Source organism: Pseudophryne corroboree, chromosome 4 (assembly GCF_028390025.1).
Source record: "Pseudophryne corroboree isolate aPseCor3 chromosome 4, aPseCor3.hap2, whole genome shotgun sequence".
Taxonomy (NCBI): Eukaryota; Metazoa; Chordata; class Amphibia; order Anura; family Myobatrachidae; genus Pseudophryne; species Pseudophryne corroboree.
This window is the reverse complement of record NC_086447.1, coordinates 245,496,058-245,521,022: the sequence shown is the minus strand read 5'-3', so window position 1 is coordinate 245,521,022 and position 24,965 is coordinate 245,496,058. Positions and strand designations below refer to the sequence as shown.

General features: G+C 47.3%; 1 protein-coding gene and 1 pseudogene across 2 annotated transcripts in view; one reads left to right on the top strand and one right to left on the bottom strand.

Annotated features, from left to right (window-relative positions):
• Window positions 1-24,965, bottom strand: part of ATR (ATR serine/threonine kinase) — a 449,883-nt gene that overhangs the window by 135,213 nt on the left and 289,705 nt on the right. For both annotated transcript variants that reach the window (XM_063915996.1, XM_063915997.1), the window contains exons 27-28: window positions 10,125-10,329; window positions 8,189-8,370 (exon numbers count right to left, since the gene is read on the bottom strand). In XM_063915996.1, the coding sequence (XP_063772066.1) occupies window positions 8,189-8,370; window positions 10,125-10,329 (387 nt within the window). The remainder of the gene's footprint in view (window positions 1-8,188; window positions 8,371-10,124; window positions 10,330-24,965) is intronic.
• LOC134913125 (5S ribosomal RNA) lies at window positions 21,830-21,947 on the top strand (annotated as a pseudogene).

Here is a 24,965-nt window from a genome sequence, read left to right as displayed (position 1 = left end):
GCCATCCATTCCGGTGTCGACTCCCTAGAGAGTGACATCACCATTACAGGCAATTGCTCCGCCTCCTCACCAACATCGTCCTCATACATGTCGACACACACGTACCGACACACAGCACACACACAGGGAATGCTCTGATAGAGGACAGGACCCCACTAGCCCTTTGGGGAGACAGAGGGAGAGTTTGCCAGCACACACCAAAAACGCTATAATTATACAGGGACAACCTTTATATAAGTGTTTTTCCCTTATAGCATTTTAATATATATAGTCATATCGCCAAATAAGTGCCCCCCCTCTCTGTTTTAACCCTGTTTCTGTAGTGCAGTGCAGGGGAGAGCCTGGGAGCCTTCCCACCAGCATTTCTGTGAGGGAAAATGGCGCTGTGTGCTGAGGAGAATAGGCCCCGCCCCCATTTCGGCGGGCTTCTTCTCCCGTTTTTCTGAGACCTGGCAGGGGTTAAATACATCCATATAGCCCCCAGGGGCTATATGTGATGTATTTTTAGCCAGAATAAGGTACTATCATTGCTGCCCAGGGCGCCCCCCCCAGCGCCCTGCACCCTCAGTGACCGCTGCTATGAAGTGTGCTGACAACAATGGCGCACAGCTGCAGTGCTGTGCGCTACCTTATGAAGACTGAAAAGTCTTCTGCCGCCGGTTTCTGGACCTCTTCACTTTTCGGCATCTGCAAGGGGGTCGGCGGCGCGGCTCCGGGACGAACCCCAGGGTGAGACCTGTGTTCCGACTCCCTCTGGAGCTAATGGTGTCCAGTAGCCTAAGAAGCCAATCCATCCTGCACGCAGGTGAGTTCACTTCTCTCCCCTAAGTCCCTCGATGCAGTGAGCCTGTTGCCAGCAGGACTCACTGAAAATAAAAAACCTAACAAAACTTTTACTCTAAGCAGCTCTTTAGGAGAGCCACCTAGATTGCACCCTTCTCGGCCGGGCACAAAAATCTAACTGAGGCTTTGAGGAGGGTCATAGGGTCAGGTGCACACCACCTGATCCTAAAGCTTTTACTTTTGTGCCCTGTCTCCTGCGGAGCCGCTATTCCCCATGGTCCTGACGGAGTCCCCAGCATCCACTAGGACGTCAGAGAAAATAAATAATAATAATCTGTGCCGAGTGCAGCGGTAGTGGAGCGAGGCACCTTGCCTGAAGCTCGCGAGTCACGCGAGGGGACGCGGTACACTAATAAGGTTTTTTACAGCAAAAAGTGACAAAAACCCATTTGTCAACCATTTGGGGTTGACCTATTGACTTGTCGACCTCTTTAGTGTAGATCTAATGATCCACACCCATGCCACTGAGAATACATCATCGCTAGGGGCAAAAGAAATGCCATTGAGGATCTGTTGCAGAGGTATGCGGTTAACATACCGCCGCACGGGATCCTGGTAATCAAAATGGCGATGCCGGAATCCTACACAACGCTACAATACCAGCGCCACAGGCTTTTCTCCCACTATGGGTTTCCACGACACCCATAGAGGGAGAATATAACCTGTGGCAAGCGCAGCGAGCCCGCAAGGGCCTTACTAGCGTTTGCCATTATGCCGGCATCTGGTGGCCGGGATGCCACCGTCGGAATGACAGCCGGCATCCCGACCATCGGTAACTCATACCGATCCCATTGCAGGACCTATTGACACTGTGTGGGAGGGAGGTCATTTTACAATGGGGGCCTATGGACAATGGGGTTGCAAGACACCACCTAAACAATTATTTCTTCAATAAAATACTTAAATATATTTTTACAATATGTTCTAAACTTAACGTAATTTTTTTTAAAACCAACAACTTCTGAGTTTAAAAAACAAAAAAGTTAACCATTTAAGTGGTTAAAATAAGAATTTACTTACCGATAATTCTATTTCTCGGAGTCCGTAGTGGATGCTGGGGTTCCTGAAAGGACCATGGGGAATAGCGGCTCCGCAGGAGACAGGGCACAAAAGTAAAGCTTTTACAGGTCAGGTGGTGTGTACTGGCTCCTCCCCCTATGACCCTCCTCCAGACTCCAGTTAGGTACTGTGCCCGGACGAGCGTACACAATAAGGGAGGATTTTGAATCCCGGGTAAGACTCATACCAGCCACACCAATCACACCGTACAACTTGTGATCTAAACCCAGTTAACAGTATGATAACAGAGGAGCCTCTGAAAGATGGCTTCCTAAACAATAACCCGAATTAGTTAACAATAACTATGTACAAGTATTGCAGATAATCCGCACTTGGGATGGGCGCCCAGCATCCACTACGGACTCCGAGAAATAGAATTATCGGTAAGTAAATTCTTATTTTCTCTATCGTCCTAAGTGGATGCTGGGGTTCCTGAAAGGACCATGGGGATTATACCAAAGCTCCCAAACGGGCGGGAGAGTGCGGATGACTCTGCAGCACCGAATGAGAGAACTCCAGGTCCTCCTTTGCCAGGGTATCAAATTTGTAAAAATTTACAAACGTGTTCTCCCCTGACCACGTAGCTGCTCGGCAGAGTTGTAATGCCGAGACCCCTCGGGCAGCCGCCCAAGATGAGCCCACCTTCCTTGCGGAATGGGCCTTAACAGATTTAGGCTGTGGCAGGCCTGCCACAGAATGTACAAGTTGAATTTTGTTACAAATCCAACGAGCAATCGACTGCTTAGAAGCAGACGCACCCAACTTGTTGGGTGCATACAGTATAAACAGCGAGTCAGATTTTCTGACTCCAGCCGTCCTTTAAATGTATATTTTTAAGGCTCTGACAACGTCCAACAACTTGGAGTCCTTCAAGTCGTCTGTAGCCGCAGGCACTACAATAGGCTGGTTCAGGTGAAACGCTGATACCACCTTAGGGAGAAAATGCGGACGCGTCCGCAGCTCTGCCCTATGTCGAATGGAAAATTAAATAAGGGCTTTTATAAAACAAAGCCGCCAGTTCAGATACTCTCCCGGCCGAAGCCAGGGCCAGTAACATAGTCACTTTCCATGTGAGATATTTCAAATCCACATTCTTTAGTGGTTCAAACCAATTGGATTTGAGGAAATCTAAAACTACATTTAGATCCCACGGTGCCACCTTAGGCACCACAGGAGGCTGTATATGCAGTACTCCTTTGATAAAAATCTGGACCTCAGGGACTGAGGCCAATTCTTTTTGGAAGAATATTGATAGGGCCGAAATTTGAACCTTAATAGATCCCAATTTGAGACCCATAGACCATCCTGATTGCAGGAAATGTAGGAAAACGACCCAGTTGAAATTCCTCCATCGGAGCACTCCGCTGCTCGCACCACGCAACATATTTTCGCCAAATACGGCGATAATGCTTCGCGGTGACTTCCTTCCTTGCCTTTATCAAGGTAGGAATGACTTCTTCTGGAATGCCTTTTCCTTTTAGGATCTGGCATTCAACGCCATGCCGTCAAACGCAGCCGCGGTAAGCCTTGAAAAAGACAAGTACCCTGCTGAAGCAGGTCCCTTCTCAGAAGTAGAGGCCACGGATCGTCCGTGACCATCTCTTGAAGTTCCGGGTACCAAGTCCTTCTTGGCCAATCCGGAGCCACTAGTCTTACTCCTCTTTGCCGTATAATCCTCAATACCTTTGGTATGAGAGGCAGAGGAGGAAACACATATACCGACTGGTACACCCAAGGTGTTACCAGCACGTCCACAGCTATTGCCTGCGGATCTCTTAACCTGGCGCAATACCTGTCCAGTGTTTTGTTGAGGCGAGACGCCATCATGTCCACCATTGGTTTTACCCAACGGTTTAATAGCATGTGGAAAACTTCTGGATGAAGTCCCCACTCTCCCGGGTGAAGGTCGTGTCTGCTGAGGAAGTCTGCTTCCCAGTTGTCCATGCCCGGGATGAATACTGCTGACAGTGCTATCACGTGATACTCCGCCCAGCGAAGGATCCTGGCAGCTTCTGCCATTGCCCTCCTGCTTCTTGTGCCGCCCTGTCTGTTTACATGGGCGACTGCCGTGATGTTGTCCGACTGGATCAACACCGGTCTTCCTTGAAGCAGAGGTTCCGCCTGGCTTAGAGCATTGTAGATTGCTCTTAGTTCCAGAATGCTTATGTGAAGAGACTTTTTCAGGCTCGACCACACTCCCTGGAAATTTCTTCCCTGTGTGACTGCTCCCCAGCCTCTCAGGCTGGCCTCCGTGGTCACCAGGATCCAATCCTGCATGCCGAATCTGCGGCCCTCCAATAGATGAGCCTCCTGCAACCACCACAGAAGGGATACCCTTGTCCTCGGCGACAGGGTTATCCGCAGGTGCATCTGAAGATGCGACCCTGACCATTTGTCCAACAGATCCCTTTGCATGGAATCTGCCGAAAGGGATTGCTTCGTAAGAAGCTACCATTTTTTCCCAGGACTCTTGTGCATTGATGTACAGACACCTTTCCTGGTTTTAGGAGGTTCCTGACCAGGTCAGATAACTCCTTGGCTTTTTCTTCGGGAAGAAAAACCTTTTTCTGAACTGTGTCCAGAATCATCCCCAGGAACAGCAGACGAGTTGTCGGCATTAATTGGGATTTTGGAATATTCAGAATCCATCCGTGCTGCTTTAGCACCTCTTGAGATAGTGCTAAACCCATCTCTAGCTGTTCTCTGGACCTTGCCCTTATTAGGAGATCGTCCAAGTATGGGATAATTAATACGCCTTTTCTTCGAAGAAGAAATATTATCTCGGCCATTACCTTTGTAAAGACCCGAGGTGCCGTGGACAAACCAAACGGCAGCGTCTGAAACTGATAGTGACAGTTTTGTACAACGAACCTGAGGTACCCCTGGTGTGAGGGGTAATTGGAACGTGGAGATACGCATCCTTGATGTCCAAGGATACCATAAAGTCCCCTTCTTCCAGGTTCGCTATCACTGCTCTGAGTGACTCCATCTTGAACTTGAACTTCTTTATGTACAGGTTCAAGGACTTCAGATTTAGAATAGGCCTTACCGAGCCATCCGGCTTCGGTACCACAAAAAGAGTGGAATAATACCCCTTCCCTTGTTGTAGAAGAGGTACCTTGACTATCACCTGCTGAGAATACAGCTTGTGAATGGCTTCCAAAACCGTCTCCCTTTCTGAGGGGGACGTTGGTAAAGCAGACTTCAGGAAACGGCGAGGTGGCCCTGTCTCTAATTTCAACCTGTACCCCTGAGATATTATCTGCAGGATCCAGGGATTTACCTGCGAGTGAGCCCACTGCGCGCTGTAATTCTTGAGACGACCGCCTACCGCCCCCGAGTCCGCTTGCGAAGCCCCAGCGTCATGCTGAGGCTTTTGTAGAAGCCGGGGAGGGCTTCTGTTCCTGGGAAGGAGCTGCCTGTTGCTGTCTCTTCCCTCGTCCTCTGCCTCGTGGCAGATATGAATAGCCCTTTGCTCTCTTATTTTTAAAGGAACGAAAGGGCTGCGGTTGAAAGGTCGGTGCCTTTTTCAGTTGGGGAGTGACTTGAGGTAGAAAGGTGGATTTCCCGGCCGTAGCCGTGGCCACCAAATCCGATAGACCGACCCCAAATAACTCCTCTACGCATCGCCTGTCCACTGTCGTGTCCATAAAGCTCTTCTGGCCGAAATGGACATAGCACTTACCCGTGATGCCAGTGTGCAGATATCTCTCTGTGCATCACGCATATAAAGAAATGCATCCTTTATTTGTTCTAACGACAGTAAAATATTGTCCCTGTCCAGGGTATCAATATTTTCGATCAGGGACTCTGACCAAACTACCCCAGCACTGCACATCCAGGCAGTCGCAATAGCTGGTCGTAGTATAACACCTGCATGTGTGTATATACCTTTTTGGATATTTTCCATCCTCCTATCTGATGGATCTTTAAGTGCGGCCGTCTCAGGAGAGGGTAACGCCACTTGTTTTGATGAGCGTGTTAGCGCTTTGTCCACCCTAGGAGGTGTTTCCCAGCGCTCCCTAACCTCTGGCGGGAAAGGGTATAATGCCAATAACTTCTTTGAAATTATCAGCTTTTTATCAGGGGCAACCCACGCTTCATCACACACGTCATTTAATTCTTCTGATTCGGTAAAAACTACTGGTAGTTTTTTCACACCCCACATAATACCCTGTTTAGTGGTACCTGTAGTATCAGCTAAATGTAACATCTCCTTTATTGCCAAAATCATATAACGTGTGGCCCTACTGGAAAATACGGTTGATTCGTCACCTTCACCACCGGAATCAGTGCCTGTGTCTGGGTCTGTGTCGACCGACTGAGGCAAGGGGCGTTTTACAGCCCCTGACGGTGTTTGAGGCGCCTGGACAGGCACTAATTGAGTGTCCGGCCGCCTCATGTCGGCAAACGACTGCTTAAGCGAGTTGACGCTATCCCGTAATTCCACAAATAAAGGCATCCATTCTGGTGTCGACCCCCTAGAAGGTGACATCCTCATATTTGGCAATTGCTCCGCCTCCACACCAATAACGTCCTCATACATGTCGACACACACGTACCGACACACAGCAGACACACAGGGAATGCTCTATACGAAGACAGGACCCACTAGCCCTTTGGGGAGACAGAGGGAGAGTCTGCCAGCACACACCAAAAAAGCGCTATATATGACAGGGATAGCCTTATGATTAAGTGCTCCCTTATAGCTGCTTTTATATTAATATATTGCCATTTATTTTGCCCCCCCTCTCTGTTATACCCTGTTTCTGTAGTGCAGTGCAGGGGAGAGACCTGGGAGCCTTCCTGACCAGCGGAGCTGTGACAGAAAATGGCGCCGTGTGCTGAGGAGATAGGCCCCGCCCCTTTTCCGGCGGGCTCGTCTCCCGCTATTTAGTACATTTAGGCAGGGGTAAATATCTCCATATAGCCTCTGGGGCTATATGTGAGGTATTTTTAGCCTTTTTAAAGGTTTTCATTTGCCTCCCAGGGCGCCCCCCCCCCAGCGCCCTGCACCCTCAGTGACTGCCGTGTGAAGTGTGCTGAGAGGAAAATGGCGCACAGCTGCAGTGCTGTGCGCTACCTTAAGAAGACTGCAGGAGTCTTCAGCCGCCGATTCTGGACCTCTTCTTGCTTCAGCATCTGTGAGGGGGCCGGCGGCGAGGCTCCGGTGACCATCCAGGCTGTACCTGTGATCGTCCCTCTGGAGCTTCATGTCCAGTAGCCAAGAAGCCAATCCATCCTGCACGCAGGTGAGTTCACTTCTTCTCCCCTCTGTCCCTCGTTGCAGTGATCCTGTTGCCAGCAGGAATCACTGTAAAATAAAAAACCTAAGCTAAACTCTCTAAGCAGCTCTTTATGAGAGCCACCTAGAATTGCACCCTTCTCGGCCGGGCACAAAAATCTAACGGGAGTCTGGAGGAGGGTCATAGGGGGAGGAGCCAGTACACACCACCTGACCTGTAAAAGCTTTACTTTTGTGCCCTGTCTCCTGCGGAGCCGCTATTCCCCATGGTCCTTTCAGGAACCCCAGCATCCACTTAGGACGATAGAGAAATATATATTACAGTACTTGCCATTTATAGCTCACGTGACAATAAATCCCAGTTACATAGTATATAAATAAAGGGAAATCTGACCAAACTTGCTTCACTGATCTCTCTCTACAAAACTACAACTTAGGAACAAAGGGTGCAGGTGCACCATACACCATTAAAATTAATATAACCATAATATAATATTTGAGGTTCTTGGCATATATTGGCCAGTGTATGAGCCTGCCCACCTGCTTCATGGTGACCTCATCGGACAGGTCCCTAACACTATAGGGGTTCACCTCCGGGACGCAGAGCACCCCCAGACCACCCCAGCCACACCACCCCAGGGCACCACACAGAAAAAGGATAGAAGTGAAAGATCAGTGTTAAGCAAATGAAAGAGGCTGCTGAATGTAAAAGAAAAAAAGAGGGCAGCAGTAAAGTGTTAGAATGTGAAGTTTAGCTGAGCAGTGTTATAAGTGTAAAAGATATGTGAAAAATGCTACATAAATATAAAACACAATGTGATATAAGTGTTAAAAGTAAATGTAAGGTGGTGATGCCCGAAGGTGGCCCAGCCAGAGCAATATAGGGAGGCCCGCGCCCTAAACGCTCACACCCAAACTGACTTTGTATATAATTAAAAGGATCATACCTATGTCTTTTGTGCAGTCAGAATGTGCTGGTTCCCTGTTTAAAAACCTCTAAAAAATCTCTCTCTACAAATCCACTTTTGAATAACTACTCGCCTGCAAAAATCCCAGGTGCTCCTGAATCTGCTGTTTTTTCTCCATGATGAATGATTCAAAGTGCATAACAGCCCTGGTATAGGCTTTGGAGCGAAAGGAAGCCACAGCCAGCGTGTCTTGCGGTATAAGCTCTAGAAATGCTTTCACATTTTGATACTCTCCATAGTCTTCCTGAGATACAACTATTGGAACAAAATATATACAAATATTTTTAACTTTATTTTTACTTATAAACTAGGTGATTCATCACACCCTACGGGCGCTCTTCACACCGTCATAAGGGGCTACGCCCCCTTAACCCTTGCACGCAGTGGTGGCGTGCAATATTTGTATTAATTGGAGTATTACCTCCATTCATAATTGTGTGAGTAGGTAAATACTGCACGTACAAGGGCGTGCAATGGTTAAGGGGTTGTAGCCCCTTGCAATGGCGTGAACAGCACACGCAGGGCCTGATGAATCACCTAGTAGGTGCTGTGGTTGGGGGAGTGGCGGGTGCGGGGGAGATGCGGATGGAGGAGGGGGGCCGGGGGTGCCGCAAGTGGGGGAGGGGCAGTTGCGGGGGTGCCGCGGGTGAGTGCGGTGGGTGGGGCCCGGAGCCACCGCAGGTGGGGGAGGAGCGGTTGCAGGAGTGCCGCGGGTGGGGGAGGGGCGGGTGCATGAGTGTTGCGGATGGGGCTCCGGAGCCACAGCGGGTGGGGGAAGGGCGGGTGCGGTGGTGCCGCGGGTGGGGGGGTATGCCACTGCAGATGCAGTGGTATACCCTCCAACTGTACCTTTTTGGCAGGTACAGTACCTTTTTTATGGTCTGTACTGATTTTTGCCTCTCCAAACTTCCATTGAAAGTATAGGAAAAGCCTTTTCGAATTTGTAGCGATTTTTAATGTGTAAATTGTTGGAGGGTATGTTGCTGCAGATGCAGCGGGCCTATTTTGGGGCGTGGACCTGGAGCTGCAGCTCCATCAGCCCCATTGTTAATCCTACTCTGGGAACCCACAGCAGCCAAAGGGCAGAGCTTCCCATTGGATGTAACCTGTGTTTTTCGCCCAATCAGCTGTGGACTGGGTGTGATAGATCTGCTGCTAACCCAATGAGAGCTCCTAGCCATGCCAAGCGTTTTACACACAGACACAGAGTCACAGATCTGGGCTATTATATAGGAGATATTTCTGTAGTACAAGCATTTTATTAAAATAACAATTTCCTTACAAAATAACAATCTTACGTACAATTGCTTCTTTAAAGTGATTTTATAGGATTAGAAGCCCAAGTGGTGTAGCAGGATTATATTATCTTTGTGTGATTTTTTTAACGCTTTCTAATTGGGTGATGCAGTGCTTATGCTTAATGGATATACACTGTTCCTGGAAGGACAACTGATTTTTTTGGTTTTGTTTATAAGGAAACAAAGCTCCAAAAGCTGCAGATATTTGAGGAAATAAAATAATTGGTTGTTACAGAATATAATGTTTTTAATGGGCAAAGCAACATTAAACAAAAGCATGAAATGGCCAGTGATGTTGTTTTCCCAAAGACCACAACAAAAATCACTATTATATTTGAGAAATTACATCAACAAAGGAACAGAGTATAATGTTACTTATTTCATGATACAATTGCTCGTAATGTTATTTATTCAGAGACTGAATTGGATAAAGTTGTTGCTGCAGATTAGGGAGAGCCCGGGTGATCACCTTATCATCCGCCTGTACTATTAGGGACCGCCTGGAGGTGCTGTTGTACTAATGTAAAATGTAATGGACAGGGGTAAAGACGATACTTTTTAGGCCTTAATGTAAGCTGCTACTGTATTTCCATATATGTGGTGTCTGATCTGGTAAGGAGAATATTTTACAGTACAATTCCAATAGTGTCTTACTGCTGTGGCTGTAATATACAGTTGCCAGCTTTGGAATATAATTGAGAACACACTAACCTTTTACTTCCCCGCGGCCGCCAGCTTTGGCGCTGGCTTTCTCAGTATGGAGTGCCTGAAATTTTTCCCGTGCCCACTGAGTGAGATGGTCCAGCATTGAGAAGACAGTCTGGGTGCTGAGCTGGCTGAGATCAGAGGCATTGTCTTGTAAACGTCGGACCCATGGATCTTCATGCTTTAAAACGGCCATTATTTCAGCATGAACCTGTAACAAGTTATTTGCAGAAGTTACAAGAAAAGGTCTCATTCTCAGCTGTATAAATAGATTGTGCATACTACTGGAGGCTGTCTATACGGTATGTAGTTATGTGACCGCCGGTCACAATACCTCCGCCTGCATCCCGAACCCTGAAAATCCCAACAGTCGACATGCAGACTAAAATAGGATTTTAATACCTACCGGTAAATCCTTTTCTCTTAGTCCATAGAGGATGCTGGGTACTCCAAAAGGACTATGGGGTATAGACGGGATCCGCAGGAGACATGGGCACACTATAAGACTTTGAATGGGTGTGAACTGGCTCCTCCCTCTATGCCCCTCCTCCAGACTTCAGTTAGAGAACTGTGCCCAGGGAGACGGACATTTTGAGGAAAGAATTTATTGTTTAAACACGGTGAGTGTCATACCAGCTCAAACCTCGAACATGCCGCAGAAAGTGGCATTCAATAGAACACCAGCCGATGACATTTAAAACATACAGCAATATGCTGACCAAAAATGTAACACAACCTGTGTGTAAACACGACCAATAATAACATACCGCCAGCCATGGCAGAAATAACGTCAGCAACAGACTGACTGAAAAGAAACACCACAGGAGTGTAACCAAAACCAATAACTGCAGATACAGTACGCACTGGGACGGGCGCCCAGCATCCTCTACGGACTAAGAGAAAAGGATTTACCGGTAGGTATTAAAATCATTATTTTCTCATACGTCCTAGAGGATGCTGGGGACTCCAAAAGGACCATGGGGTTTATACCAAAGCTCCAGACCGGGCGGGAGAGTGCGGACGACTCTGCAACACCGATTGAGCAAACATGAGGTCCTCATCAGCCAAGGTATCAAACTCGTAGAACTTTACAAAAGTTTGAACCCAACCAAGTAGCTGCTCGGCAAGTTTGAACCGCCGAGACTCCTCGGGCATCCGCCCAAGAAAAGCCCACCTGCCTGGTAGAATGGGCCTTCACCAACTTCTGTAACGGCAATCAAGCCGTAAAAAGAGTATCCCGAATCGTATCACAGATCCAGCGTGTAACAATCTGCTTAGAAGCAGGCGCCCCAATTTTGTTGGGAGCATACAGGATAAACAGAGCCTCTGTTTCTCCAATTCGAACCGTTCTGGCGACACAAAAAAATTCAAAGCTCTGACTACATCGAGAGACTTCGAATCAGCCAAGGCTTAAGTAGTCACAGGTACCACAATAGGCTGGTTCCTGTGAAACGCGGAAACCACTTTTGGCAGAAATTGTTGCCGAGTTCTCAATTCTATCCACCTGGAAGATCAAATAGGGCTCTTGTGAGACAAAGCCGCTAATTCCAACAGCCGCCTTGCGGACGCCAAGGCCAATAGCATGACCACTTTCCAAACGAGAAATTTTAACTCAACCTCTCGTAAAGGTTCCAACCAGTGTGACATAAGAAACTGCAACACCACGTTAAGGTCCCATGGTGCCACTGGGGGCACAAATGGAGGTTGGATGCGCAGCACTCCCTTCACGAAATTCTGAACTTCTGGAAAGGCGGCCAATTCTTTTTGATAGAAAATTGATAAGGCCGAAATCTGCACTGTAATGGAGCCTAACTTTAGACCTGCATCCTTTGCTTGCAAAAAAACGGAGAAAACGACCCAGCTGAAATTCTGCCGTAGGAGCTTTCTTGGATTCACACCAAGGCACACACTTCCTCCAAATACGGTGGTAAAGCTTCGCTGTTACTCCTTTCCTAGCCTGAAGCAATGTGGGAATGACTTCACCGGAAAAAACCCTTCGGCTAGGACAGGCCTGGCCAACCTGTGGCTCTCCAGATGTTGTGAAACTACACATCCTAGCATGCCCTGCCACGGTTTTAGCATTCCTTAATAGCAAAACTCTGGCAAAGCATGATGGAACTTGTAGTTTTACAACAGCTGGAGAGCCACAGGTTGGCCAGCCCTGGGCTAGGATATGGCGTTCAACCGCCATGCCATCAAATGCAGCCGCGGTAAACCTTGATACACGCCCGGTCCTTGCTGTAACAGGTCCTCTCGTAGAGGGAGTGGCCAGGGATCTTCTATGAGTAAGTCTTGAAGATCTGGATACCAAGCCCTCCTTGGCTAGACCGGAACCAAGAGGATCGCCTGAACCTTAGTCTTCTTATGATTATCACCTTCGGAAAGAGTGAAAGCAGAGGAAACACATAGACCGACTGAAACCTCCATGGTATCGCGAGGGCGTTCACTGCTATTGCCTGAGTGTCCCTTGACCTGGAACAATATCCTTGAAGTTTCTTGATGAGGCGAGATGCCATCATGTCTAATTGAGGAATTCCCCAAAGACTTGTCCCCTCTGTGAAACTTCTGGATGAAGACCCCCCTCTCCTGGATGAAGATCGTGTCTGCTGAGGAAAACTAATTCTCCGTTGTCTACACCCGGAACGAAGACCGCTAATAGAGCGTTTACATGCCTTTCCGCCCAGCGGAAAACTTTTGCGGCTCCAGCCATTGCCACTTTGCTCCTCGTTCCGCCCTAGCGGCTTACTTACGCCACTGCTGTTAAGTCGAACGACAGAATTAAGACGGGCAGATCGCGAAGAAGATGTTTCGTTGTAAACAGCTCTTAATTCAAGAATGCTTATTGCAGACAAGCTTCCCGGCTTGACCTTTTCCCCTGGAAAGACTGCTCCCCAGCCTCGGAGACTTGTATCCATGGACACCAGGATCTAATCCTGGATCCCGAACCTTCGTCCCTCTAGGAGGTGAAAACTGTGCAGTCACCACAGGAGAGATATCCTGGTCCTGGAAAATAGGATTATTATCCGGTGCATGTGCAGGTGATACCCGGAGCACATGTTCAACTGGTCCACAAAAACCACTCTGGCATTTGTCCTGCTCACCGAATGGCCGAATAGGCCGCAACCATCTTCTTCATCAACGGAACATATTGATGGGTTTACACTGTTGCAAACCTGATCCGACTCTGGATCCTCAAATCTCTTTCCACAGGAAAAAAGAAACTCTCAACAGTCCAGTATCTAATCTTATTCCCAACTCCGACATCTGCGCCGTTGGGATCAACAGTGATTCTCTGTGTTGAAGAGCTGTCAGAGAGAAACAACGATTCGTACCACTTGTTTCTAGACCTCGCCGTAGTCAGGAGAGCGTCCCAGTACAGAATAATAATGGCTCTTACTATTGAAGGCAAACCATCATACTGCCATCACTCCAGTGAAATGACAATGACAATCCTGAATTGCAAACCCAGGTAAGCTTAATGCGGTTGAAACCGCATTTAAACCCTTTTACTTCTTCTACAGGCTGGAGATCCCTGCCCTGAGAGATTCCATCTTGCAGTTCAACTTCCTAAGTAGAAATCCTTTTGGGATTGTTCTGACCGAGCTGTCTGAGCTCAGAAGCACAAAAGAGCTTGAATAACAGCTTTTTTGCTTGCTTTTTTTTGTGTGACAAGGACAGCCGGACCATGTCCTGATCCCTTGTATGGTGTCGCATACTACCTCCCCGTCCAGAGGAGAATCGGTAAGATCTATTTGAAAAATCAGTTAGGGGAAACATCTGGAAAACTCAAGTATGTCCCCCTTTGGACTCTATTCTTAAGTCACTGAGTCTAGTCCATTCCAGGACTGACTGAAGAGTATTAGACGAGCTCCCACCAGTGTGAAGTTGAAAAGGCTGCAGACCTCTTACGTTTTCACCTCCCTCTACCTACAAAGAAGGGGAATAAAAACGGTATCCAATCGGTCAGAAGGACTGCATCCCACAAAACATGCGTCACCAACCATTGTGATGGAACATAGCACAAAAAGGTAGACTTACCAGTGGTATCTGCCGAGATCAACTTAACCAAGCCATCCCCAAACCAGATAATCCCTTCATAGGGAAGACACTCCAGGATTTCTCTTAGTCAGTGCATACCTCTTGTAGTCGCAAGGCAGCAAGCTGCAATGTTCTAAATAAGACCCAAGGAACATCCCATTTCTCCCCAGGGTAAGTATATCGGATAACAAGGTAACCGACCATTTCTGAATACAAGCACTCCCCCATACGTATGTAATGCAAATATCATCAAAGCATATAATTAAAATATCACTTAGCTTCCTGTATCCGATCCTTTGTGACAGGGCCCCGTGCAGACCAGGGGTTGACTTTCACTTTATTCTATCCACGGCGGGAAAAGAATAAACACTCGGACTCCTCGTGAGGATTCAAGACCATCTTGTCACGGCTGACCTAGAGCTTCATTAACAGAGCGACCAGCACATGAGAAGGAATAACTTTACTTCAGCATTCATAATAAATTGTAATATATATATAATCGTCCGGAACATCAGGGTCCCTAGTGACATTAATGTGTTCTGAATGTGTATGGACATTTACTGAAAGCCAAAGTTGTGGATCTAAACAGGAAACCTTATGGCCGACATAAAACATAATATTCGTGTCAACAACAGGGAGCAGTAACAGGGCAAAATAACATTTTTGTGACCCCGAGGGGTCTGAGGGAAATATATACCTAATTTCACTAGGGCTTCCCACAAATACTACCACGTCTGTGCTGGAACTACAGCTCACTGCAACGTACCATACATATATACACATATACACACACTGGCTATAGTGTGTGAGTGTGTCCCACATTAACCCTTCCCTTTTGGGAATATTTTGCACAGTCTGTGATTTAGATTGTTTAGATTGTTCTATTTAGATGCAAGTCGCACTGATATGAGGTCATAATAGGGGCGTTTTTGGCGCCAACTTCTAATTGAGTATAGGTGTATATAGAGCCTGTCAGGCATAACCTATTGTACTGCTGGATGTCTGGGTAGACCTGTTGTTTGGTCTTATGATCTGATGGAATTGTTGTACATAGCCTCCTGAGGAAGGCCCACTATGGGCCGAAAGCGCTTGAGGACACAATAAGGACACTATTCAAGTGGATTATGTAACGTATATTATAATAAATGAATACTTTTTGCATATTTACAAAATCTGGAGAGTGCCTCTACCTTCATTTCTATAATTATAATGCTTTGCATTTGGAGTGGACACCCCAGTCGTTTCTTTTGAAGATGTGAGTGCGACCGTTATTGGAAATATATAAGGACTCAGTTTTTTCAAAACTGTCTTCTGGTTGGACACCCATCACCTGTTTTTTCGCTTTTTCAAGTAGTCTCCTGGGATATCTTTGGCCGTACGATTGGTTTTTAAAGCAGTTTTTTCTTCCCCTTTTATTTTATGAAGTTGTATATGTTTTATGATTTATGCTTAATTTTTTTCTTGTTTTTTTCTTGTTTTCTCTGTGTGTGTCGGTCAGATGACTCAGTGTCGTCCCACAGTGTTTTAAGGTCTCTTGGTTTGATATATATGACTTTGTTTGTTTGTAATCTTACATGGTCCTTGTGATCTAGGGTTACACTGCACAAAAGAGTTTCTCTAGCTGCTGCGGTTTACTTTGGCATAGAGAATGACCCAATCAGGGACTCCTGCTTTTGATGAGGGCCTTCTCTTTGCAGCTGAGAACCAATTAGTATCATTAACAGTCGATGATGCAGAGAAAGTATATTTCGATCATTTTGAATTCACTACTTTACCAGCTGAGAAATCTATTGATCTATTTCATAGAATTATACGTTTGAAACGTCGTGAGGTTGAGCTTATGCTCCATGGCCAGTTCCTTTCCGAATATCACCGCTCCAAAAAAATACCACGTGGGTTTCGAGTGAGCAATACTCCCACCATTGGAAGAACTAATGCAGTTTTTTGCACTAAGTGGTGTGGAGTATTAAATAAATGCTCACTCGACCTCATTTTATTGGTTATTGAAGAGGTTGGTTTGGAGCTGGTTAAAATTCGGGAAGAAATTGCTAAGTTTGAGAAAACTCATCATCAGGCTTTAAAATCTGATAAGACAGACACATGGTGTGAAAAGATCCAGGCACAGGTTGATTCATTTAGGGATGAACTGGTAACATTCAAAAGGAAAAAGCTACAGGCTGTGAATCATGATTACGCTACCCATCAGGTATATAGATGGCTAACAGGTGGAACTGGTAATCCTAGACGGTTTAGACAGAATAGACCATTTCGCAATAGATATCAATTAAGTGCAGATTCATCTACATCACATTCAGCCTCAGACTCTGACTCCCTGGGAACTAGACCTCCAAGTGGTTTTTTAGGCAGAGGCAAACAAGTAGCAGCAGTAAAAAACCGAGTAGAAGCAGAAGACCCCATCCAAGGAGGGGCGGCTTCAAAGAGAAGCGGGAGAAGGAAGAAGGATTAACTAGTGTATTTAATCTTTCTGATCATAAACTCACTATGAGTGAGACCTCACTTTTGGCACTTGGTCTGTCATTTGTACCGACAGCAAGACATGATGATTTTAATCTAGCGGTTGACCAATACAAATTTGGACGGAAGCTAAGGTTGAGAGAATTCTTTAGTGACAAAACTGGGGACCGAGGGACTGAAATGACCCGATCATCTGTTTTAAAGAAACCTAGTGTGTTTGATCCACCGACTTGTAGCCCGAGTATACGTACCTTCCTGAGAATGACTGAGAGCGATTTTAAAAACACGCCCGATAGGACATTTGGTAATCTGACACCTGAACAACGCAGATCCTTGAATGATTTACGTAGTAATGATAAGATTGTCATCAGGCCCGCCGATAAGGGCGGGGCCGTAGTCATTCAGAATTTTAAGGACTATGATGCGGAGGTCAGGCGCCAGTTATCTGATGTAGGTACCTATACCAATTGTGATGTTAACCCGATGCCACTCATTAAAAAGAAGGTTGACTCTCTGGTTGATAGATCGGTCAGTCAGGGGTGGTTGACTGAGCAAATATCCCTTTTCTTGAAGGTGGAATATCCCATCTGTCCGATGCTTTATACCCTTCCTAAGGTTCACAAAACCTTAGTCAGCCCCCCGGGCAGGCCGATCATATCAGCCAGGGGGTCCCTCTTACAACCTTTAGCGATGTTCGTAGATACCTTTTTACAGGAATTGATCCCATTTATTCCAAGTTATTTGAAAGATACAGAGGATTTTTTAACCAAAATCCTGGAACTAGGTGATATTGATGAGGGAATCATGTTGGTGACACTTGATGTGTCGTCACTATATACCATAATTCCCCATAGTTTGGGTCTTGAAGCAGTAAGGGAACTACTCACTTCAGTGGGGACGTTGGCAATTCCCATTGAGGGGCTTCTGGAATTTCTGGAACTGATCTTGACCAATAATCACTTTATGTATCAGGGTGATTATTATATACAGTGCTCGGGAACAGCTATGGGTTCCAACGTGGCCCCCATGTATGCAGGCATCTTTATGCACCAATATGAGATGACTAATATCTTACCCATATATGGCAGCAAAATTATCTATTATAAACGCTTTATAGATGATATATTTATGCTGTGGGACGGCACTGAGTCTGAGTTTAATAGTATGCTGGAACATTTAAACAATTTGGATTCCACAGTACGCTTTACTGGCCACATTAGTGGGGACTCCATTATTTTTTGGATCTAACCATTTTTCGTAACGGTACTAAATTGTGCACCACCTTATTCACAAAGGAGACAGATCGAAATACGATCTTGCATGCTACAAGTAACCACCCACCTGCACTCAGGTCAAGTTTACCCATTTCCCAGTTTATGCGAGTACTGAGGAATAACACCGATCCAGTAATTGCAGAGACACAAATCTTGGAGATGAAGACCCGTTTCTTGGAAAGGGGGTACAGAAAAAGCACGATCAATAACTGCCTGGCGAAGGCACGTTTAAAATGCATAAAGTCTGAACCACCAAAAGAGGCACGAATGATATACGTTACACAGTTTGATGGTAAATCAACCAGCATTGGATCATCACTAAGACGACACTGGCCAATATTAAAGTCTGACCCTAAATTGAAGGGACTGTTTGAACAACCGCCTATGATGGCTTACAGACGTGGCCGCAATCTGAAGCAGCTCCTCATGCATCCAGCAAAACAGCCCACCAACGAAGAATGTGGCTGGCTAAAACCACAAAAGAAGGGCTGTATAAAATGTCTGGGATGTGTGACATGTTGTTCCATGCTGGTTGGGGATAAATTCCCGCACCCTCGGAGTGGGAAAATGATTAACATCAGATTTCGGCTGCACTGCCGTCTTGACCATGTAATTTATATGCTGCTTTGCCCGTGTGGCCTCCCTTATGTGGGGATGACCACATGTACTTTTAGGGAGAGGATGGCGAACCACCGGAGCTCTATTCACAAAGCATTATTGACAGGACATACTGACAAACCGGTCGCCCAGCATTTCCTGACAGCAGGACATCAAGTGGCATCAGTGGCGGATTTAGGGGGGGGGGGGCACCAAGGCACGTGCCCCCCCTGTCATTTTTAGTTGATTTTTGTAATTTTATTTTGTGCGCACGCCGCAGCCCTCGCGGTGGCTTGGGGGCGAGGGGCTGCGGGGGCGCCACTGATTTAGTGCAGACTGACATGCGGACGAGCGTCCGCATGTCAGTCTGCGGTCTCGTTTCCTCCCCTGCTGTTAGGAGGGACACGGAGGGCACAGTGCACGCCTCCCTGTGTCCCTCCTGGGTCTCCGGCGGCCGCGGGTCTCATAAAGGAAGTGCCGTTCGTGAGCACTTCCTTTATTAGAGTGACCCTCGGCCGCCGGAGACACAGGAGGGACACAGGGAGGCGTGCACTGTGCCCTCCGTGTCCCTCCTAACAGCAGGGGAGCGGGGGGAGCGGCGGCGGCGGAGGAAGCGGGGGGGGACGCACTGAGGGGGCATATCTGGCACTGGGGGGGGAATATCTGGCACTGGGGGCATATTTGGCAGGGGGGGGGGGGAGAATATCTGGCACTGGGGACATATATGGCACTGGGGGGAATATCTGGCACTGGGGGCATATATGGCACTGGGGGGGGGGAATATCTGGCACTGGGGGCATATGTGGCACTGGGGGGGGGGAATATCTGGCACAGGGGGCATATGTGGCACTGGGGGGGAATATCTGGCACTGGGGCATATGTGGCACTGGGGGCATATATAGCACTGGGGGGGGATATCTGGCACTGGGGGCATATGTGGCACTGTCGGGGAATATCTGGCACTGGGGGCATATGTGGCACTGGGGGGGTATATGTGTACCTGGCACATGGGGGGGGGGCTATATTTGGCACTGGGGGCATGTGAGTACCTGGCACCGTGGGGGAATATCTGGCACTGGGGACATATGTGGCACTGGGAGCACAGCCCTAGCAACAAGGACTACCTCCTAGCAACGAGCATGACACCTAGTGCATGAAACCCCTGGCAACGAGCATGACACCCAGTGCATGAAACCCCTGGCAACGAGCATGACACTCAGTGCATGAAACCCCTGGCAACGAGCATGACACCCTGAGCATGAAAACCCCTGGCACCGTGCATGGAACCAAGAGCATGAAACCCCTGGCAACGAGCATGACACCCAGTGCATGAAACCCCTGACAACGAGCAGGTATTTGAAAAGTAATTAGAAGCCTTACTGTAGGACTTAATGTGTAATGGGCATTACGGTGTGTGGCATAATGTATCACGGACATTGCGGTGTGTGTCATAATGTGTCACAGGCATTACGGTGTATGGTATACTATATCGCTGGCATTGTGATATGTGGTATAATGTCTCAGGGTCATTGCAGTGTGTGGCATAATGTATCACGGACATTGCGGTGTGTGTCATAATGTGTCAGGCATTACGGTGTGTGGTATACTATATCACGGGCATTGTGGTATGTGGTATAATGTCTCAGGGTCATTGCAGTGTGGCATAATATATAACGGGCATTGCGGTGTGTGGCATAGGGTATAACGGGCATTGCGGTATGTGTCACAGGCATTACGGTGTATGGTATACTATATCACGGGCATTGTGGTATAATGTCTCAAGGTCATTGCAGTGTGTGGCATAATGTGTCACAGGCATTGTATGTGCTATAATGTATCGGGCATTGCAGTGTGTGGTATAATGTATCACGGACATTGCAGTGTGTGTCATAATGTGTCACAGACATTGTATGTGCTATAATGTATCAGGGGCAGTGCAGTGTGTAGCATAATGTATAACGGGCATTGCAATTCCTGTCATAATGTGTCACAGGCATTATAGTGTGTGGCATAATGTGTCAGGGGCATTACGGTGTGTGGCATAATGTGTCGGGGGCATTACGGTGTGTGGCATAATGTGTCGGGGGCATTATTGTGTGTGGCATAATGTCTAAGGGCCATTGCAGTATGTGGCATAATGTATACTGGGCATTACTATAAGGAGGAAAAATGACAAATAATGTAAGGGGCATGAATCAGGATTATTTTTCTTTCCTGTGGTGGCCAACGTCTGGGCGTGCAGGTTGCAAAACTGGGGTATAAGGTAGTCTTTTCCTGCAATACCACGCCCATTCCAACGAAGCCACGCCCATTCCAACGAAGCCACGCCCCTTATGGTGCCCCCCCCTGTAATTTTTTTCTGGATCCGCCCCTGAGTGGCATCCCTTAAGTGTCGGATCATTGATTGGGTTCCAATGCCTAAGAGGGGTGGGGACCGATCACTCCTGTTAAAAAAGCTGGAATCAAGGTGGATTCATAGACTGGGTTCAGTGGTCCCCCATGGACTTAATGAATCTAATCCTTTAAACTTTTTTCTCCGGTGAGAAAATAAGAATTTACTCACCGGTAATTCTATTTCTCGTAGTCCGTAGTGGATGCTGGGAACTCCGTAAGGACCATGGGGAATAGCGGGCTCCGAAGGAGGCTGGGCACTCTAGAAAGATCTTAGACTACCTGGTGTGCACTGGCTCCTCCCACTATGACCCTCCTCCAAGCCTCAGTTAGGACACCGTGCCCGGACGAGCGTACACAATAAGGAAGGATTTTGAATCCCGGGTAAGACTCATACCAGCCACACCAATCACACCGTATAACTCGTGATATGAAACCCAGTTAACAGTATGAAACAACTGAGCCTCTCAACAGATGGCTCAACAATAACCCGATTTAGTTAACAATAACTATGTACAAGTATTGCAGATAAACCGCACTTGGGATGGGCGCCCAGCATCCACTACGGACTACGAGAAATAGAATTACCGGTGAGTAAATTCTTATTTTCTCTGACGTCCTAGTGGATGCTGGGAACTCCGTAAGGACCATGGGGATTATACCAAAGCTCCCAAACGGGCGGGAGAGTGCGGATGACTCTGCAACACCGAATGAGAGAACTCCAGGTCCTCCTCAGCCAGGGTATCAAATGTATAGAATTTTGCAAACGTGTTTGCCCCTGACCAAATAGCAGCTCGGCAAAGTTGTAAAGCCGAGACCCCTCGGGCAGCTGCCCAAGATGAGCCCACCTTCCTTGTGGAATGGGCATTGACAGATTTTGGCTGTGGCAGGCCTGCCACAGAATGTGCAAGCTGAATTGTACTACAAATCCATCAGGCCCACGGCCATACTACCCTGAATGCGCCCGATCCTGTCCGATCTCGGAAGCTAAGCAGGTATGGCCTGGTCAGTATCAGGATGGGAAACCCCCTGAGAATACCAGGTGCAGTGGGCCCCCTTTTTCCTCTATCTCTAATACAACATTCAACATTGCTCATTCAAACTTGCTACCATATCACTCTCCATTTGGATACCTTTGTATTGAGGCATAAATAGTGACGGTCCTGGATATACTCATTTCACTTGAATATACCTATATCCTTCCAATTTATCACTTCCAATATTTTCACCTTCTCCTAGCCACTTGTACCTCATTTGCTAAAAGGGTTAAACAAGTTTTTTTCGCTAAATTACCAGACACGAGTCCTATATTCTTCATACTATTCCTCCTCCCCTTTTTTTCCTTTTATTTGAGAAACAATTAAAGGTTAAGTTTTATCGTATTTATATATTTTTTTCCATACTTACCTCATCTAATCTAATTTAATTTATTCAAATGAGTGCTCCCAAACAAGGGTTTTTTGTCGTCTCTCCTTCCCAACTGTAGTCCAATCTACAATTTTCCTGGGAGCACCGCCAATCAGTAGCAGTTCCTAATCACATTTTTTCAACTGCATTTATATTGGTTTTCTTATGCTATTCATATATCTTACTTAGATTATTAACACTAGTGCGGTTCCAAATTCAACCTTATATATACTGCCACAGAATGTGCAAGCTGAATTGTACTACAAATCCAACGAGCAATAGTCTGCGTAGAAGCAGGAGCACCCAGCTTGTTGGGTGCATATAGGATAAACAGCGAGTCAGATTTTCTGACTCCAGCCGTTCTGGAAACATATATTTTCAGGGCCCTGACCACGTCTAACAACTTGGAGTCCTCCAAGTCCCTAGTAGCCGCAGGCACCACAATATGCTGGTTCAGGTGAAACGCTGACACCACCTTAGGGAGAAACTGGGGACGAGTCCTCAATTCTGCCCTATCCATATGGAAAATCAGATAAGGGCCTTTACATGACAAAGCCGCCAATTCTGATACTCGCCTGGCCGAAGCCAAGGCCAATAACATGACCACTTTCCAAGTGAGATATTACAGATCCACGGTCTTTAGTGGTCCCAAGGTGCCACAGGAGGCACAAACGGGGGCTGAATATGCAGCACTCCTTTTATAAATGTCTGAACTTTAGGTACTGAAGCTAGTTCTTTTTGAAAGAAAATCGACAGAGCCGAGATCTGTACCTTAATGGAACCTAATTTAAGGCCCATAGTCACTCCTGCTTGCAGGAAATGCAGAAATCGACCTAGTTGAAATTCCTCTGTTGGGGCCCTTTCGGCCTCACACCATGCAACATATTTCCGCCATATGCGGTGATAATGATTTGCTGTAACCTCTTTCCTGGCTTTAGTAAGCGTAGGAATGACTTCCTCCGGAATGCCCTTTTCCTTCAGGATCCGGCGTTCAACCGCCATGCCGTCAAACGCAGCCGCGGTAAGTCTTGGAACAGACAGGGCCCCTGCTGCCGCAGGTCCTGTCTGAGTGGCAGAGGCCATGGGTCCTCTGATATAAATTCTTGAAGTTCTGGGTACCAAGCTCTTCTTGGCCAGTCCGGAACCACGAGTATCGTTCTTACTCCTCGCCTTCTTATTATTCTCAGTACCTTTGGTATGAGAGGCAGAGGGGAGAACACATAAACCGACTGGTACACCCACGGTGTTACCAGAGCGTCCACAGCTATCGCCTGAGGGTCCCTTGACCTGGCGCAATATCTTTTATAGCTTTTTGTTGAGGCGGGACGCCATCATGTCCACCTGTGGCCTTCCCCAATGGTGTACAATCCTTTGGAAGACTTCTGGAGGAAGTCCCCACTCTCCCGGGTGGAGGTCGTGTCTGTTGAGAAGATCTGCTTCCCAGTTGTCCACTCCGGGAATGAACACTGCTGACAGTGCTAACACATGATTTTCCGCCTATCGGAGAATCCTTGTGGCTTCTGCCATCGCCATCCTGCTTCTTGTGCCGCCCTGTTGGTTTACATGGGCGACTGCCGTGATGTTGTCTGATTGGATCAGTACCGGCTGGTTTTGAAGCAGAGGCCTTGCCGGCCTCAGGGCATTGTAAATGGCCCTCAGGTCCAGAATATTTATGTGTAGGGAAATCACCTGACTTGACCAAAGTCCCTGGAAATTTCTTCCCTGTGTGACTGCCCCCCAGCCTCAAAGGCTGGCATCCATGGTCACTAGGACCTAGTCCTGTATGCCGAACCTGCGGCCCTCTTGAAGATGGGCACTCTGCAGCCACCACAGTAGAGATACCCTGGTCCTTGGAGACAGGGTTATCAGCCTATGCATCTGGAGATGCGATCCGGACCACTTGTCCAACAGGTCCCTCTGAAAAGTTCTTGTATGGAACCTGCCTAATGGGATTGCTTCGTAGGAAGCTACCATTTTTCCCAGGACTCGCGTGCAATGATGCACCGCTACCTGTTGTGGCTTCAGGAGGTCTCTGACTAGAGATGACAACTCCTTGGCTTTCTCCTCCGGGAGAAACACTATTTCTGGTTTATGTCCAGAACCATCCCCAGGAACAGTAGACGTGTCATAGGAACCAGCTGTGACTTTGGACTGTTTAGAATCCAACCGTGCTGTTGTAGCACTTTCCAAAATAGTGCTACCCCGACTACCAACTGCTCCTTGAACCTCGCCCTTATAAAGAGATTGTCCAATTACAGGATAATTAAAACTCCCTTTTTTCGAAGGAGTATCATCATTTCGGCCATTACCTTGATAAAACACCCTCGGTGCCATGTACAGTCCAAACGGCAGTGTCTGGACTTGGTAATGGTAATCCTGTACCACAAATCTGAGGTACTCCTGGCGAGGATGGTAAATGGGGACATGCAGGTAAGCATCCTTGATGTCCCGGGATACCATGTAATCCCCCTCGTCCAGGCTTGCAATAACCGCCCTGAGCGATTCCATCTTGAACTTGAATTTTTTTATGTATGTGTTCAAGGATTTTAAATATAAAATGGGTCACACCGAACCATGCGGTTTCGGTACCCCAAACCGTGTGGAATAGTAGCCCCGTCCTTGTTGAAGTAGGGGCACCTTGAGTATTACCTGCTGGGAATACCGC